The 16674-nt window shown below is 40.7% G+C and overlaps 1 protein-coding gene across 1 annotated transcript in view; it reads left to right on the top strand.

The window, feature by feature from the left end:
* The window catches only part of LOC137348909 (immunoglobulin mu heavy chain-like), a 35370-nt gene extending 19472 nt beyond the window's left edge, over positions 1 to 15898 (top strand). The window contains exons 7-11 of the mRNA XM_068014139.1: positions 86 to 397; positions 12078 to 12380; positions 12470 to 12787; positions 13755 to 14075; positions 15206 to 15898. Of these exons, the coding sequence (XP_067870240.1) occupies positions 86 to 397; positions 12078 to 12380; positions 12470 to 12787; positions 13755 to 14075; positions 15206 to 15588 (1637 nt within the window). The 3' untranslated portion in view covers positions 15589 to 15898. The remainder of the gene's footprint in view (positions 1 to 85; positions 398 to 12077; positions 12381 to 12469; positions 12788 to 13754; positions 14076 to 15205) is intronic.
* Positions 15899 to 16674: the final 776 nt, after the last annotated feature.

Below are 16674 nucleotides of genomic sequence, written 5' to 3'. Positions count from 1 at the left end.
GCAAGAGATCAGAAATTAAATGCTTGGCTTTGTTAATCTTGAGGGAAGGAGTTTAACACCTTCTTTCTTTACCTGTCTGTTCCAGCCAAGCCAAAAAGTCCCATGGTCAGATTACTGCCTCCACCAGAGACCAAGAATGAGAGCACGGCCACCCTTGAGTGTGTGATCACTGGATTCTACCCGGACCTCATACACGTCTCCTGGGAGAAAGACGGTGCTCCGATCACATCCAACACCCGCGCTGGACTCACCGCTCTGGAACAGGAGGGAACATTCAGTGTCACTCACTACCTGACTGTGAGTACAGAGGAGTGGACGAAAGGTTCAAGCTTCACCTGTACAGTGTCTCATCCACCTTCCAACTACAAAACCAGCAAGGAGGTGAAGAACATTGAAGGTAGGATCCTGGGCCTGAATCCAATATTAACATAACTTAAAAACATGACAAGAGTCAGACAAGTTCAACACTAATGACATAGGTATGGTAATGTAGTGGTTATGTATGTGGACAATAATCCAGAGGCCAAGGCAAGTAAAGAAAGAAACAATTGCATTCATGTAGCTCCCTTCACAACCTCAGGACATCCCAAAGTGCTTTGCAGCCAACAAAGTATTTTTGTTTTGAAGTGTAGTCACTGTTGTAATGTAAAAACACATCAATTAATTTGCAGACAGCAAGGTCCCACAAACAGCAATGTGGTGCTGACCAGATTATCTGTTCTCATGTTGCTGGTTGAGGGATAAACGTCAGACAGCCACAGAGAAGATTTCCCCTTCTCTTCTTCGAAATACTGACTGCAGGATCTTTTTGTTCCACCTGAGAGGGTAGACGTTGCCTCGGTTTATTGTCACATCTGAAAGATGGCACGTCCAACAGTGCAGTGCTCCCTTAGTCCTGACACCAAGATTGGTGGCCTGGATTATATGCTCATGTCTCTGGTGTGGGATTTGAACACATGGCCTTCTGACATAGTGGAGAGAGTCCTTCTAGTTAATAATCAGGAGAAATAAGATCAGATCTCACCAAGGCAGTTTGAGAATTTGAATTCCATTTTTAAGTAAGAACTGGAAATAAACAACTAGTATCAGTAAAAGTGAAAACTCCAGAGGTTGAAATATTTGTTTCCTGCATTAGTTTTGAATTGCCATCCTACTCCCTTCAAGCACAGGTCATGTCCTCTGATCCTACTGTTCTGGTCAAGGTGAAGCAGCTTGTCATGGTCCTCATGATCGAGAAACATGAGGATCCTAAAAATACAGGATGGAGCAGAGTTCAGGGCCGTGTGGAGCTCCCAATTTCCTAGCATGGGGGAGGGGAGGTGAAATTGTATAACACTTAAATCTGCAACTCTTCCAATTCCAGGTGGAAATGTAAATCTTCCTGTTCCGGGTGGAAACACTCCCTGCACTTGTCCTCCTTCCTCTTGTTCTGGGTGTATGCCAAAGCTTGTTTACCAGACTGACCTTAATGTGACCCTTGAAAATGGAGGTCAGCTCCAATATAACTGTCACCAACAAGCGTGCAAAATAAAGTGATTGGTTGTGAATGGAATTGGCCGTTGAATTTTATTACAAACCATTTGGTAGGTTTAAATCCAGCCCATGGTGTCTGTCTGGGTGAAAGTGTAAACAGTGTGAGAAGTTACAGCCCGAGCTTGGGTTCCTCACCCAACCCACTCCTTGTATAAATGGTCATTTTCTTTTTGTGACCTGTGGTGGGTCAGTTTGGATAGGGTCTCGGCCACACCACTTGACCATTGCCTCTCAGGACTGACCCTAGTTCACAAAAATTGGAAGCCTCTTTGTTACCCAGCGAGGCCGTGGGGGGGTTGGGACGTGGTGAGGGAGGAGGCAGGGTGATGAGAAATATCACCTTGATCCAGTAACAGGGAGGATTAACCCTCAATGATGGTGGTCCTGAGGCAAATTGGTGATTCAGGACACAAAGATTTAACTGGTGCCATGAACGACCTGGTAGGTTTTAAATAAAAACTCTGATCAGCAGAAAAAGAAAGAGTTCCCTTCACTCCCCAAACCTAGGTACTGATGTCAGCAGGGGGAGGTGGTGGCAGCGTAGTAGAATATCACTAGATTAGTAAACCAGAGCCCCAGGCTAATGCCCTGGGGAAATGGGTTCAAATCCTTCCACGTCCTGTGCACAAAAAGCAGGACAAATCCAACCTGGCCAATTAGCACCCTATCAGTCTACTCCCGATCACCAGCAAAGTGATGGAACGGGTCGTTGACGGTGCTATCGGACGGCACTTGCTCAGGAATAACCTCCTCACTGACGCTCTGTTTGGGTTCTGCCAGAGCCACTCAGCTGCTGACCTCATTATAGATTTGATCCAAGCGTGGACAAAAGAGCTGAACTCTAGAGGTGAGGATGAGAGCGATTGCCCCTGATATCAAGGCAGCTTTTAACTGAGTATAGCATCAAGGAGTGGAGACAATGGTAATCAGGGGGGAAAGTCTCTGTTGGTTGGAGTCATACCTAGCACAAAGGAAAATGGTTGTGATTGTTGGAGGCCAGTCATCTCATTCCCAGGACATCACTGCAGGAGTTCCTCAGGGTAGTGTCCTAGGCCCCACCATCTTCAACTTTTTCATCAATGACCTTGTCCCCAGCATAAGGTCAGAAGTGGGGATATTCACTGATTATTGCACAATGTTCAGCACCATTCGTGACTCCTCAGATACTGAAGCAGCTCGTGTCCATATGCATCAAGACCTGGACAACACCCAGGCTTGGACTAATAAGTGGCAAGTAACATTCACGCCACACAAGTGCCAGGCAATGACCATCTCAAACAAGAGAGAATCTAGCCATCTCTCCTTGACGTTCAATGGCATTACCATTGCTCAATTCCCCCACTATCAACATCCTGGGGGCCCCATTGACCAAACACTGAACTGGACCAGCCACATAAATGCTGTGGCTACAAGAGCAGGGCAGAGGCTGAGAATTCTGCAGCAGGTAACTCACCTCCTGTATCCCCAATGTCTGTCCACCATCGACAAGGCACAAGTCAGGAGAGTGATGGAAACTCTCCACTTGCCTGGTTGGGTGCAGCTCCAACAACACGCAAGATGGTCGAAACCATCCAGGACAAAGCAGCCCTCTTGATTGGCACCCCATCGACTACCTTAAACCTTCAACTCCCTCCGAAGCTGACAAATGGTGAAAAATGGATATGGGACACTTGCCTTTGCCTTTATCAATCGAGGCATAGATTACAAAAGCGGGGAGGTCATGTTGGAGTTGTACAGAACTTTGGTAAGGCCACAGCTGGAGTACTGTGTGCAATTCTTGTCGCCACATTATAGGAAGGATGTGATTGCATTGGAGGGGGTGCAGATGCGATTCACCAGGATGGTGCCTGGGATGGAACATTTAAGCTACGAAGAGAGGTTGGATAGGCTTGGGTTGTTTTCGCTGGAGCAGAGAAGACTGAGGGGTGACCTGATCGAGGTGTACAAGATTATGAGGGGCATGGACAGGGTGGATAGGGAGCAGCTGTTCCCCTTAGTTAAAGGGTCAGTTACGAGGGGACACAAGGTTAAGGTGAGGGGCAGGAGGTTTAAGGGGGATTTGAGGAAAAACATTTTTACCCAGAGGGTGGTGACGGTCTGGAATGCCCTGCCTGGGAGGGTGGTAGAGGCAGGTTGCCTCACATCCTTTAAAAAGTACCTGGATGAGCACTTGGCACGTCATAACATTCAAGGCTATGGGCCAAGTGCTGGCAAATGGGATTAATGCATCGGTGCAGACTCGATGAGCCGAAGAGCCTCTTCTGTACTGTATTATTCTGTGATTCTAAATTATTGATTATACACAGTGTATATGAAACCTACATAGTGTATATCAAACCTAGGTTTTTAAAATTATTTACCATATATGGTGTACATTAAACCGAGGTTTACAAATCATTGACTAGACATTGTGTATACTAAACCTTGGTTTACAGATAACTGAATATAGACAGTGTATACTAAACCAAGGTTTACAAATCATTGACCACACACAGTGTATATTAAACCTAGATTTACAAATTAGTGACTACTTATGGTGTATATTAAATCCAGGTTTACCATTCTTGACTATATCCGATGTATATGAAACCTAGGTTTACAAATCATTGACAATATACAGTGGATATGAAACCTAGGTTTACAAATCATTGACAATATACAGTGTATATGAAACCTAGGTTTACAAATCATTGACAATATGCAGTGTATATGAAACCTAGGTTTACAAATCATTGACAATATACAGTGGATATGAAACCTAGGTTTACCAATCATTGACAATAGAGAGTGTATATGAAACCTAGGTTTACAAATCATTGACAATAGAGAGTGTATATGAAACCTAGGTTTACAAATCATTGACAATATACAGTGGATATGAAACCTAGGTTTACAAATCATTGACAATATACAGTGGATATGAAACCTAGGTTTACAAATCATTGACAATAGAGAGTGTATATGAAACCTAGGTTTACAAATCATTGACAATATCAAGTGGATATGAAACCTAGGTTTACAAATCATTGACAATATACAGTGGATATGAAACCTAGGTTTACAAATCATTGACAATATACAGTGGATATGAAACCTAGGTTTACAAATCATTGACAATAGAGAGTGTATATGAAACCTAGGTTTACAAATCATTGACAATATACAGTGTATATGAAACCTAGGTTTACAAATCATTGACAATATACAGTGGATATGAAACCTAGGTTTACAAATCATTGACAATATACAGTGGATATGAAACCTAGGTTTACAAATCATTGACAATATACAGTGTATATGAAACCTAGGTTTACAAATCATTGACAATATACAGTGGATATGAAACCTAGGTTTACAAATCATTGACAATATACAGTGGATATGAAACCTAGGTTTACAAATCATTGACAATAGAGAGTGTATATGAAACCTAGGTTTACAAATCATTGACAATATACAGTGGATATGAAACCTAGGTTTACAAATCATTGACAATAGAGAGTGTATATGAAACCTAGCTTTACAAATCATTGACAATATACAGTGGATATGAAACCTAGGTTTACAAATCATTGACAATATACAGTGGATATGAAACCTAGGTTTACAAATCATTGACAATATACAGTGGATATGAAACTAGGTTTACAAATCATTGACAATATACAGTGGATATGAAACCTAGGTTTACAAATCATTGACAATATACAGTGGATATGAAACCTAGGTTTACAAATCATTGACAATATACAGTGGATATGAAACCTAGGTTTACAAATCATTGACAATATACAGTGTACATGAAACCTAGGTTTACAAATCATTGACAATATACAGTGGATATGAAACCTAGGTTTACAAATCATTGACAATTTACAGTGGATATGAAACCTAGGTTTACAAATCATTGACAATAGAGAGTGTATATGAAACCTAGGTTTACAAATCATTGACAATAGAGAGTGTATATGAAACCTAGGTTTACAAATCATTGACAATAGAGAGTGGATATGAAACCTAGGTTTACAAATCATTGACAATAGAGAGTGTATATGAAACCTAGGTTTACAAATCATTGACAATATACAGTGGATATGAAACCTAGGTTTACAAATCATTGACAATAGAGAGTGTATATGAAACCTAGGTTTACAAATCATTGACAATAGAGAGTGTATATGAAACCTAGGTTTACAAATCATTGACAATAGAGAGTGTATATGAAACCTAGGTTTACAAATCATTGACAATATACAGTGGATATGAAACCTAGGTTTACAAATCATTGACAATAGAGAGTGTATATGAAACCTAGGTTTACAAATCATTGACAATATACAGTGGATATGAAACCTAGGTTTACAAATCATTGACAATATACAGTGGATATGAAACCTAGGTTTACAAATCATTGACAATATACAGTGTATATGAAACCTAGGTTTACAAATCATTGACAATATACAGTGGATATGAAACCTAGGTTTACAAATCATTGACAATATACAGTGGATATGAAACCTAGGTTTACAAATCATTGACAATAGAGAGTGTATATGAAACCTAGGTTTACAAATCATTGACAATATACAGTGGATATGAAACCTAGGTTTACAAATCATTGACAATAGAGAGTGTATATGAAACCTAGGTTTACAAATCATTGACAATATACAGTGGATATGAAACCTAGGTTTACAAATCATTGACAATATACAGTGGATATGAAACTAGGTTTACAAATCATTGACAATATACAGTGGATATGAAACCTAGGTTTACAAATCATTGACAATATACAGTGGATATGAAACCTAGGTTTACAAATCATTGACAATATACAGTGTATATGAAACCTAGGTTAACAAATCATTGACAATATACAGTGGATATGAAACCTAGGTTTACAAATCATTGACAATTTACAGTGGATATGAAACCTAGGTTTCCAAATCATTGACAATAGAGAGTGTATATGAAACCTAGGTTTACAAATCATTGACAATAGAGAGTGGATATGAAACCTAGGTTTACAAATCATTGACAATAGAGAGTGTATATGAAACCTAGGTTTACAAATCATTGACAATAGAGAGTGTATATGAAACCTAGGTTAACAAATCATTGACAATATACAGTGGATATGAAACCTAGGTTTACAAATCATTGACAATTTACAGTGGATATGAAACCTAGGTTTACAAATCATTGACAATAGAGAGTGTATATGAAACCTAGGTTTACAAATCATTGACAATATACAGTGGATATGAAACCTAGGTTTACAAATCATTGACAATAGAGAGTGTATATGAAACCTAGGTTTACAAATCATTGACAATAGAGAGTGTATATGAAACCTAGGTTTACAAATCATTGACAATAGAGAGTGTATATGAAACCTAGGTTTACAAATCATTGACAATATACAGTGGATATGAAACCTAGGTTTACAAATCATTGACAATAGAGAGTGTATATGAAACCTAGGTTTACAAATCATTGACAATAGAGAGTGTATATGAAACCTGGGTTTACAAATCATTGACAATAGAGAGTGTATATGAAACCTAGGTTTACAAATCATTGACAATAGAGAGTGTATATGAAACCTAGGTTTACAAATCATTGACAATATACAGTGGATATGAAACCTAGGTTTACAAATCATTGACAATATACAGTGGATATGAAACCTAGGTTTACAAATCATTGACAATATACAGTGTATATGAAACCTAGGTTTACAAATCATTGACAATATACAGTGGATATGAAACCTAGGTTTACAAATCATTGACAATATACAGTGGATATGAAACCTAGGTTTACAAATCATTGACAATAGAGAGTGTATATGAAACCTAGGTTTACAAATCATTGACAATATACAGTGGATATGAAACCTAGGTTTACAAATCATTGACAATAGAGAGTGTATATGAAACCTAGGTTTACAAATCATTGACAATATACAGTGGATATGAAACCTAGGTTTACAAATCATTGACAATATACAGTGGATATGAAACTAGGTTTACAAATCATTGACAATATACAGTGGATATGAAACCTAGGTTTACAAATCATTGACAATATACAGTGGATATGAAACCTAGGTTTACAAATCATTGACAATATACAGTGGATATGAAACCTAGGTTTACAAATCATTGACAATTTACAGTGGATATGAAACCTAGGTTTACAAATCATTGACAATAGAGAGTGGATATGAAACCTAGGTTTACAAATCATTGACAATAGAGAGTGTATATGAAACCTAGGTTTACAAATCATTGACAATAGAGAGTGGATATGAAACCTAGGTTTACAAATCATTGACAATAGAGAGTGTATATGAAACCTAGGTTTACAAATCATTGACAATAGAGAGTGTATATGAAACCTAGGTTAACAAATCATTGACAATATACAGTGGATATGAAACCTAGGTTTACAAATCATTGACAATTTACAGTGGATATGAAACCTAGGTTTACAAATCATTGACAATAGAGAGTGTATATGAAACCTAGGTTTACAAATCATTGACAATATACAGTGGATATGAAACCTAGGTTTACAAATCATTGACAATAGAGAGTGTATATGAAACCTAGGTTTACAAATCATTGACAATAGAGAGTGTATATGAAACCTAGGTTTACAAATCATTGACAATAGAGAGTGTATATGAAACCTAGGTTTACAAATCATTGACAATATACAGTGGATATGAAACCTAGGTTTACAAATCATTGACAATAGAGAGTGTATATGAAACCTAGGTTTACAAATCATTGACAATAGAGAGTGTATATGAAACCTAGGTTTACAAATCATTGACAATAGAGAGTGTATATGAAACCTAGGTTTACAAATCATTGACAATAGAGAGTGTATATGAAACCTAGGTTTACAAATCATTGACAATAGAGAGTGTATATGAAACCTAGGTTTACAAATCATTGACAATAGAGAGTGTATATGAAACCTAGGTTTACAAATCATTGACAATATACAGTGGATATGAAACCTAGGTTTACAAATCATTGACAATAGAGAGTGTATATGAAACCTAGGTTTACAAATCATTGACAATATACAGTGGATATGAAACCTAGGTTTACAAATCATTGACAATAGAGAGTGTATATGAAACCTAGGTTTACAAATCATTGACAATATGCAGTGGATATGAAACCTAGGTTTACAAATCATTGACAATAGAGAGTGGATATGAAACCTAGGTTTACAAATCATTGACAATAGAGAGTGTATACGAAACCTAGGTTTACAAATCATTGACAATAGAGAGTGTATATGAAACCGAGGTTTACAAATCATTGACAATAGAGAGTGGATATGAAACCTAGGTTTACAAATCATTGACAATATGCAGTGGATATGAAACCTAGGTTTACAAATCATTGACAATAGAGAGTGTATATGAAACCTAGGTTTACAAATCATTGACTTCAGACAGTGGACAGTGAGATCAGTCTCAATCTGTCACTTTTTTGCAAGGATATTGCTCATCATTCTGCTTCAAAGGTGGGGGAGAGAAAGTGAGAACATCTCAAGTTAATAAAAGACAGTCTTGTCGGACACTGTGCATTGAACATCATCTGAAACTGCAGCTGGAGGAAGTAATTCTCAGAGCTCATTAAAGTATTTGATCCTGATACAATGATAGTCATCCTTCCTGCTGCACCCAACTTTTAACTTATCATTATATGGAGGGGGAACAGTTGTGATCTGCAGCACTCCCTTATACTGGCACCGAGAGTGTCTGCATGGATCAAGTGCTCAGGTCTCTGGAGTAGATTTTGAACACACAAACCTTCAGACATAGAGGAGAAGTTCCTACCAAATAACCATGGCTAACATATCCATTTAATAATCCAGAGAACTCAGTTCAAATCACACCAAGGCAGTTTGAGAATTTGAATTTGCTTTAAAAAGGAAACAGGAAGATGTGCAGGAGTCTTTGTGGTATGTGCCACTTTCAGACTAGTACTCAGCACTGGAGACTGAATGAGTGTAGTCCAGACGATGGCAGCAGTGGGCAAGGAACTGCACAGGGAAGAACAGCAAAGCATAGAAATACAGTTGCTTTAGGAGATTCCATAGTTAGGGGGTCAGACAGGCATTTCTGTAACCTTCATCATGAGTCCTGCATGGTTTGTTGCCTCCCTGGTGCCAGGGTAAAGGACATCACAGAGAAAGTGCAGAATAGTCTGCAGTGGGAGGGGAGTGTGGCAGAAGCTGTGCTGCATGTCGGTATCAGCAACATAGAGAGGGAAGGTATTGAGGTCCTATGGTCAGACATTCAGGAATTAGAGAGGAAGTTTACAAAGTAAGACCTCGAAGGTAGTAATCGCTGGATTACGCCCAGAGTCATGCGCCAGTGAGAGTAGAAATATGAAGGGAGGGAAGATCAATGTGTGGCTTGAGGCAGAATGCAGGAAGAAGGGCTTCAGATTCTTGGGGCTTTGGGACCAGTTCACGGGCAGGAGGCATCTGTTCAAAAGGGACGGGTTACATCCAAAGAGGACTGGACCAATGTCATCACAGGGAGGTTCACTGGTGTCATTGGGAAGGGTTTAAACTAAATTGGAAGGGGCCTGCACACCTGCATATCAAAGTAGAAAAGAAAAATAATGTACATAAAGGAGTGGGAGTCTTGGATAGTGCTCGAGAAGGAAGTAGTACGACATCAGATAGAAGCAGACCAAAAAAAAGGAAGATGAAGAATACAAAGACAGGTTTAGAAAACATGTATGTAACGCACAAAGTGTGGTGAATAGGGAAGATAAACTACACGTGCAAATAGCCATGTGGGAATATGATGTCGTGGTAATAACAGAAACGTGGCTTAAAAATGTTGCGACTAGACATTGAATCGTCAAGGATAGAAAGTGCTCAGAAAAGATAAGGAAGGAAAAAAGGAAGATGGTGTGACAGCACTGTTTAGGGAAGATATTGTAGTGTTGAAAGGAGAGGATGTCCTTGAGTGGGCAAGGACGGAATCCATTTGTTTAGATTTGAGAAGCTAAAAGTGTATGATCACACTACTGGGGAGGGGATTCTATTGGCCTCCGAATTGTGAGAGAGAGACAGAGGAGCAAATCTGCAGGAAAATCACAGAAATGTGCAAGAACAATAGAGTGGTGATACTGGGGGGCTTTGATTACCCAAATATTGATTGGGATCATGTTAGAGTAAAGGGAAAGGAGCAGGAGGAATTTCTGAAATGTGTTCAGGAGAATTTCCTTGACCAGTATGTTTTTGTCCAACCAGGCTGGATTTAGTGCTGAGGAATGAGATGGGCCAAGTGGACAAAGTGTCTGTGGGAGAACACTTGGGGATGAGTGATCATCGTATCATAAGGTTTAGATTAATAATGGAGAAGAGCAAAGAACAATCGAAAGTAAAACTTCTAAATTGGAAGAGGGCTAACTTGAATGGGATGAGAGGGGATCCAGCCAGGGTAAAATGGAACCAAAGTTTGACAGGAAAAACTGTAACGAAACAAAGGATGATCTTTAAGGAAGAGATATTTCAGGTATAGGTTGGGTACATTCCAACAAGTGGGAAAAGCAGGGGAACAAAAGCTAGGGTTCGTTGGATGACGAAGGAGACAGATAATATGGTGAAACAAAAAACAAGGGTGGATGATGCACATCAGGTGAAATCTTCAAGTGAGAACCAGGCCAAATAAGTTGAGAGGGGAAGTGAAGAGGAAAATGAGACAGGCTGTTGAAGGTAACAGAGATAGGGAGAGGTGAGGCCATCGATCCACGGCCCCACACGGGGGCTGCAAGTAAACAAGCATTTATTCAGCTGTTTCTTTTGCTGAGCATCTGTCTCTCTCTCTCTCTCTCTCTATCAGTCCATTTCACAAACTGGACATTACATTTTATTAACATCACCACATCTAAATGTCACTCAGCCCCACAATTCAATTGCAGTCCCCAGTGAGGATCTATTGGTCACAGTTGTGACAAACTGATTCAAAACAGATCTGGTGGGTTCCAGATGCTCTGATTATGTTTTCTCAATCAAAACATAAAAGCTAAGAAATTCAAGATAACTTTTAAATAACCCTGGGATTTTCTAATGTTCAATTTGCTACAAATTTAGCTGCAGTATCGCTTGATCCAATATCAGCCCAAGATATTATCTATTATAAAGGATTCTGTCTTCACCTTCCATCACATCATCTTTTTTATTCATTTCATGGGATGTGGGCATCACAGGCAAGGCCAGCATTTGCTGCTCATCCCTAATTGCCCCTGAGAAAGTGAAGGTGAGCTGCCTTCTTGAACTGCTGCAGAGCATCTGGTGCAGGTACACCCACAGGGCTGTTAGGGAGCAAGTTCAAGGACTTTGATCCAGCGACAGTGAAGGAACCGCAAAATATTTCCAACTCAGGATGGTGTGTGGTTCAATTGAACAATAGAAAAGTCTAAAATTCTGAAGCCTGCTGACATCAGACAATGTCAGTTCTTCTGAAGTTTTCCGTTTCCCATTCTCAGAAATGTCTGTCTTTATCCAAAATCCTTCGATGGAAGAGGTTTGGATCAACAAGACTGCTACCCTGGAGTGTGCAGTGCTCTGTTCTGATCCCAGCCATGTTCAGATCTCCTGGGAGGTGAGCAGGAAGAAGAGAAGTGATGGGGTTAAGACTCAGCGACCGACAGAGGAAGGGACCCTACAGATGGTCATCAGCCAACTTCAAACCAGCGTGGAGGAGTGGGACAGCGGGGTCGAGTTTGAGTGCTCTGCCCAACATGCTTCCTCATCCTCAACTGTGTCAAAACGGATAAGCAGTGAAAAAGGTGGGCAAGAGATCAGAAATTACACACCTAACTTTGTTAAACTTGAAGGAAAAAGTTTAACACTTCCTTTGTTTGCCTCTATATTCCAGTCGAGCCAAAAAGTCCCATTGTCAGACTGCTGCCTCCACCAGCCCAAGAGACCAAAAGAAAGAGCACAGTCACACTCGAGTGTGTGATCACTGGATTCTACCCAGACCTCATACACGTCTTCTGGGAGAAAGACGGTACTCCGCTCTCCTCCAACACCCGCGCTGGACTCACTGCTCTGGAGCAGGTGGGAACGTTCAGTGTCAGTCACTACCTAACTGTGAGTACAGAGGAGTGGAGGAAGGGTTCAATCTTCAACTGCACAGTGTCTCATCCACCCTCCAACTACAAAACCAGCAAGGAGGTGAACAATGTCCAAGGTAGGATCCTGGGCCTGACTCCAATATTAATATCATTTGTCCCGATGGCTATAAACTCAATTAGGTCCAGACAAGTTCAAAACGTGCAGTAATGTAGTGGTTCTGTAAGTGGACTAGAAAGCCAGAGGACTGGACAAAGAAAGAAATAATAGCATTTTTGTTGCATCTTTCACATCCTCAGGACATTCCAAAACACTTGACAGCCAACAAAGTATTTTTTTGAAGTGCAGTCACTATTGCAATACAAGGAGCGCGTCAAATAATTTGTGTACAAGGTCCCACAGACAGCAATATGATGATGACCAGATAATCTGTTTCAGTGTTGTTGAATTTGAGATAAATCTTGACCAGGCCACGGAGGACATCTCCCCTTCCCTCTTTTGAATCATGGCCATAGGATCACTTTGGTCCACCTGAGAAGGCAGAGTAGGCCTTGGTGTAACATCTCATCTGAAAGACGGCAGGTCTGACAGTGATGCACTCCCTCAGTCCTGGCTCCGGGTACGTCGGTCTTGATTATGTGCTCAAGTCTCTGGAGTGGAGCTTGAACACACAACCTTCCGACATAGAGGAGAGGGCCCTACCAATGAGCCAAGATTGACAGGTACAGTTCATAATCCTGAGAACTGAGTTCAAATCCCACCGAGGCAGTTTGAGAATTTGAATTCAGTTTGAAAAGTAAAATTTGGAAATAGAAAGTTGGTTTCAATAAAAGTGACCATGAAGCTGTCGGATGGTCATAAAAACCCAACTGGTTTGTGAATGTTCCTTTGGGAAAGGATACCTGTTGCCTTTACCCTGGTGGTTCTAGTCCCATACCACTGTGCTTGACACATAACTCCCCTCTGAAGTAGCCAAGCTAACCACTCAGTTGTATCTCTGGAGATGAGCATGAAATGCCAGCATTGCAAGTGAAGCCGACATCCCATTATGGAATCAGAAAATAATATTGTAATATTTCTCCCAGATGAATGTTTGGACACTGGGATCTCGGTCATCTTAAGCAAGCCTCTTTTTGAAGAGATCTGGAGGAACAGGATGGCGACAATTCTTTGTGAGGTACTTCATGGTGATTTAGAGGGGGTCAGGGTAACCTGGCAGGTGGATGGAAGTGAGAGAGAAGATGGAGTGAAGACTCAGGGTCCCGAGAGGATTGGAGATAAAGACGTGATCTTCAGCAGACTGACGGTCCCTGCTGCAGAGTGGGAGAGTGGGGTTGAGTATTTGTGTTTGGTGGAGGACAAGAGTTTGCCAACGCCGGAGAAGAGGTCAATCAGGAAAGCTCAAGGTACGTGTGGATGGAACTGTGAGTCTGTTCTTAGCAAATTAAGTGATTTATTAATATCTAACAGTAAGCTGTTTAATCCGGGGTGTCAGACTGTGTTAAAGACCAAGAGATGTGCAAACACTGCCAAGAAATAGATCAGATAAAACCTCAAATCACCACAACAGCCTCACTCCAAATCACACTGACTCCCATGGAATCAGTTCACGGTTATGGAATAAACAGAGAGGGATTAGCAGCTTTCACAACATTAGAAAGATCCCGAGTCAAGTCAGCCATTGGAATGGTGAGGGAGATCGTCTGTCTGAGGAGTAGGTTGAAGCCGAGCAAATCCATTAAGAGGAAGGGGGAGATGAAGCAGACACCACAGGACGAGAATAATCCCTGAAGCCGAACTCTCAACAACAGTAAGCAGGGGCTGGGAAGTGGATCTCTGATGTTTCTCATAGAATCATATAACACAGAAGGAGGCCATTCAGTCCATCACCCCTGGGCCAGCTCTTTGAAAGAGCTATTCAATAATCTCACACCCGATCTACTCTTCCCCAATAGCCTTGCAGTTTTCTCTCTTTCAACCAGATATACAATTCCCTTGTGAAAGTTGCTATTTAATCTGTTTCCACCACCCCCTTTCAGGCAGTGCTTTCCAGATCATCAGAACTCACTGAGCAAAAGAAGATTCTCCTCTCTTTCCCTCTGGTTGTTTGCCAATTCTCTAAAATGACTGCCCTCTATTTACTGACTCTCGTACCAGTGGAAACACTTTATCCTTATTTATTCCATTAAAATCCCTCACGATTTTAAGAATTTTGATTAAATTGATCATTCAAAGAACAGTCCATCCTCATTAAACATTCGGACACTCTTTCTGCAGAGTCCCAGTTGTTCACTGGCTCCAAATGTTTAAACTGAACAAGGTATTCTCACTGGTTATAAAATCAGCATGATTGAAGATTCCATCCCATGCACCCTCTACTCCAACAATGAACAAAAAGAGAAATGCTTTTAGTTTCTGATATAGGAGGGGTTCTTGGGGATGCAAAAGTTCCTAGGTTTGTAGAAGAATAGAACATGTTAGGTAAATACAGGATGAGTGAAAGACTCAGTCTAACCCAGGTTGTCTCTGTTTCCAGTTGATGTTCAGACTCATCCTCAAGTCTACCTCCTCCCCCCTTCACCACATGAGATGGAGACGGATCAGACGGCAACCCTGGTTTGTCTGGTCACCGGATTCTCCCCCGCAGAGATCTACCTGGCCTGGATGGCCAATGACACGCTTCTGAAGTCAGGGTTTGTGAACCAGCCAGTGACCGAGGATGGCAGAAGTGGCTGGAACTCAGGCAGTCAGTTGACAGTCTCTGCAGAGGAGTGGAACAGCGGAACCACTTATTCCTGTGTGGTGGGACACGAGTCAGTCACAACCAGTTTGTTCAGAAGCATCAATAAATCTCATAACAAACCCACCTTGGTCAATGTCTCACTTGTTCTAACTGATAGCTTTAAATCCTGTTCATAACATCTACTGATTCAATCAATCACCTATTTCTCTAATCCCTGTAAATGTATGGTTAACCCGACCAGAGGATTGTTGTGATCGCTATGAAATCTCTCTTCTGGCAGTAACTGAGGAAAAAAAATATCCATTGATCAAATTAGACAATAAACATCCTTTTCTCCAAATGTCTGAATGTCCAGAGTTCTTTTTGAAACCTTCTTGTGCTGTGTTTGAGCAAGTGTGAAACTTGTATGGGACCCCATGAAGGGTTAAATGTATTAGTAATTTGTTAATGTACTGATCCAATTTCAATAAACGAGATGTGAAAAGGTTTTAGTTTCGGGTGTTCATTATTGCTGTGTTTTGGGAGACAGTAAATGAGAAACTTGGGACATGAGGTGTGGGGGGTGTAGCATGTTTGGGAGGAACAGGGGACTTTGGACCTACAGTTTCCAAAGTTCTCCACCACTGGGATTTCCTCACTGCATGTCTGGGTCTGTTGTAGATGAATCAATAAGAGATTGATTGATATGATTAGTTCACAACTCCATCATCATTGTATCACACGAATATCAGGATGGCAGAAGGCAAACTCGATGGACTTTGGTCATTCATTGTTGAGCAATTTCAGTTTGTGCAAAGCAAGATCCCACAATAAGAGCTGTGAGAATGACCACATCATCTGTTTTTAGATGTTTGTTGAGGGATTAAATGTTGTCTCAGAACACTGTGGAGAATTCCACTGCTTTTCTTTTAATAACGCTGTGGGATTATTTACATCCACCTGAGGGGCCATTATTTAACGTCTCATCTGAAAGACAACACCTGACAGTTCAGCACTTCCTCAGTCCTCCACTGGAGTGTCGACCTATATTATGGGCTGAAGTCTTTGGAGTGGAACCCATAACCTTCAGACTCAGAGGCAAACATGCTCCCCACAAAGCCACCTGTGTCAGGTGAGGGATGTCCCTGTTTGAGGTGCTCAGGCACCTCGGTGCTGCTCAACCAGGTGTGGATGGATGAGGTTGAATGAAAGAAGTCGTGTGTTTAGACACTGGTCACTTTTCAAACCAATGGTTTAGTGAAACGTCTGTCTGTCAATACCAA

Source organism: Heterodontus francisci, chromosome 34, assembly GCF_036365525.1.
Source record: "Heterodontus francisci isolate sHetFra1 chromosome 34, sHetFra1.hap1, whole genome shotgun sequence".
Lineage (NCBI taxonomy): Eukaryota > Metazoa > Chordata > Chondrichthyes > Heterodontiformes > Heterodontidae > Heterodontus > Heterodontus francisci.
Note: the sequence above shows the minus strand (reverse complement) of the source record. Positions and strands in the feature narration are given on the sequence as shown.